General features: G+C 51.8%; 1 protein-coding gene across 1 annotated transcript in view; it reads left to right on the top strand.

The window, feature by feature from the left end:
- SLC4A8 (solute carrier family 4, sodium bicarbonate cotransporter, member 8) overlaps positions 1-2,501 on the top strand; it is a 61,777-nt gene that overhangs the window by 25,805 nt on the left and 33,471 nt on the right. The window contains exons 8-10 of the mRNA XM_012732482.1: positions 147-304; positions 1,168-1,255; positions 2,309-2,455. Of these exons, the coding sequence (XP_012587936.1) occupies positions 147-304; positions 1,168-1,255; positions 2,309-2,455 (393 nt within the window). The remainder of the gene's footprint in view (positions 1-146; positions 305-1,167; positions 1,256-2,308; positions 2,456-2,501) is intronic.

The following is a 2,501-nucleotide window of genomic DNA, read 5'->3' as shown; positions in this document are numbered from 1 at the left end:
AGGTCTATGATAAGGATAAATGAAAACTGGGGGAAAACTTATGAAATCATAACATGACATTTAAATGTAAGGTGTGGAGCAGGGGATGGAATTGGTGTTTGAGATGAGAGCTACCAAGTTACCAGAAGCTTCTGTTGGATTTTCAGGTGGACCTTCATTTCATGAAGAAAATCCCCACAGGGGCAGAGGCCTCAAACGTCCTGGTCGGAGAGGTGGACGCTCTCGGCCGCCCCATCGTCGCCTTTGTGAGGCTGTCGCCGGCTGTTCTCCTCTCGGGCCTGACGGAAGTTCCCATCCCCACTAGGTGAGACAAAGACAGCCAAACCGAGCGTAGTCTGCCTCACGCAGTGTTGTAAAGCGCAGGCTTATGGGCCGCTGGGGGCAGAGGCCAGCTGATGCCAACATTTGGGGCTAATTAATTTAGGGTTAAAATTCAGTAACCTCAGAAAACTAGGATGCACTTGGTTACCTCTACACAGAGAATTCCAAGACTCTTAAGTGTTGCTGTGCAGTGCTTACAGCCTTGGAGACGGAGAACTGAAGAACAGTCCAAGGGCGCAGCGAGGACCAGTCATTTGTTATAATGAGGAGTCTCAGCCTCGCTCCCCCGTCCTGGGGCGCTGTGTGTCGGACACCTCCTCTCTGAGCACAGGCACGGATGTCTCTTTCCATGGCAGGGCTTGTGCGGTTTGCAGATATGTTCAGAAGGCTGGTCATGCACTCTGAAGGTGATTCAGCACCTCGTTAATTACCGGGTGGTCAGATGTCCAGAAGACAGCTTAGACTCTTCCTTCAGGCTTGTTCAATTCAGCTTCCTTATCCCAGTCCTCTGCCCATCATTTTCTTATTAGAGCAAATAAGGTTCACTACAATACCATGTATTACGAAAGTGGCCTTTCTATAGCAAGGAATTGTATCAATGGGACCCCACAGTGTTAACCACGTTATCGAACAGATTCATACAGACAGTTTCCAGTGCCACAGAGGAGCTGTTAGGTCAAGGCAAGTAGGCCTGCCCCGTACTGGGCTGTCTCCGCCTGCTGAAGGAGCCACGACGCTGGCGTTTGGCAGGAGACAGAAGCGCTCTGCTGCACGGAACACAGCCGGGGCCACTTCTTCAGATTTATGTACATAATTTTATTCTTTTATTCTTTGTATGTTTGCTAGATTCTTGTTTATCCTGTTGGGCCCAGTAGGGAAAGGTCAGCAGTACCATGAGATTGGCAGATCCATGGCCACCATCATGACCGACGAAGTAAGTGCTGCCTTTGCTGCTCACGCGCACAGCGCCCCAGTGCCGAGCACTCGCTGCGCCAGGCACTGTGCCAGTAGCCGGGGAGGACAGTCGCACGGCAGTGCCTTCTGGAAAGCCTTCACTCACTTCCCTGAGCGCTTCTTGTGGGAGGATCGTGCCCTTGGCTGTGTGTGTGGGGGGGGTTTCTTCCATGTCATTTCACCCTTCTTGAAAAATCAAGGATGCAGAGAAACCTTTCTCTGAGAAAATCATTACTAGCAGGCAGGTTATCTAGAGAGAAACATGTTAAGGCTGACCTCACGTGTTAGAGAGGGTGGTTAGTTAAACACACTCAGGCTGTTGACACAGGGAACCCGCACTCCCGTTCTGTGCAGAGGAGACCCGTTTGTAGGGTCAGGGCGCTGCAGTGTGGGTTTCCCGGCAGCGAGACCCATGGCTGTCGCGGTGCTCAGGCCCAGCGCGTCGCCGGGTAAGCACAGCGGTGCTCTGGACGTTGCCGAGCAGCGCGCTCAAGGCACGTGTCCAGCAGGCAGCAGGAGACAGAAACTGTTCACGCGCTCTCCTTGGTTGGTGGGTTTGTTTCCTCAAGGACGGTGTTAGCAATTCTGTCAGGCCCCCAGCCCTGTGGTCCGAGAAGTTTCCCCACACCTTGCCTTCTGTTCCTTTTTTTAATGAAATTATGCAACTTCAGAGCCAAGTCTTGTCGCTTCGTATTCTTACGAATATGCTGCTCTCTTGACCCATCTCACCTTTTACTTTTACCCTTCTCCTGGCAGACATAAAAATCCAGAGGTTGACAGGTGGTGATTTTATTGTCCAGCCAGTTAGGTATTAGCAGAGCAGGAGGGAGCTGGGACAGGTTCGAGCTGGGGTGACGTGTCAGCTGGGATCGGGGTTCTGAGTGTTTGCCCCGGTGGAGACCTTGTCTGCCTTGTCCTTGCAGAGAAAAAAAAAAAAAGCCAAGATTTCATCTCTGTCCATTACTATATCCATTGTTGGTTGTTTTCAGTCAAGTTATTTTCAGTTTTCCTGAGGGCTTTTTCCTCTCCACAGATTTTTCATGATGTGGCGTACAAGGCAAAAGAGCGAGATGACCTGCTGGCAGGGATTGACGAGTTCCTGGACCAGGTGACTGTGCTCCCTCCGGGAGAGTGGGACCCGTCCATTAGAATTGAACCACCCAAGAACGTCCCTTCCCAGGTGAGGCATGCTCGGTGGCCGGCGGTGGCTGTCTCCTGCTGGGTGC

The sequence above is a fragment of the Condylura cristata genome, unplaced genomic scaffold (assembly GCF_000260355.1).
Source record: "Condylura cristata isolate star-nosed mole 26May11 unplaced genomic scaffold, ConCri1.0 scaffold00034, whole genome shotgun sequence".
Classification (NCBI taxonomy): domain Eukaryota; kingdom Metazoa; phylum Chordata; class Mammalia; order Eulipotyphla; family Talpidae; genus Condylura; species Condylura cristata.
Note: the sequence above shows the minus strand (reverse complement) of the source record. Positions and strands in the feature narration are given on the sequence as shown.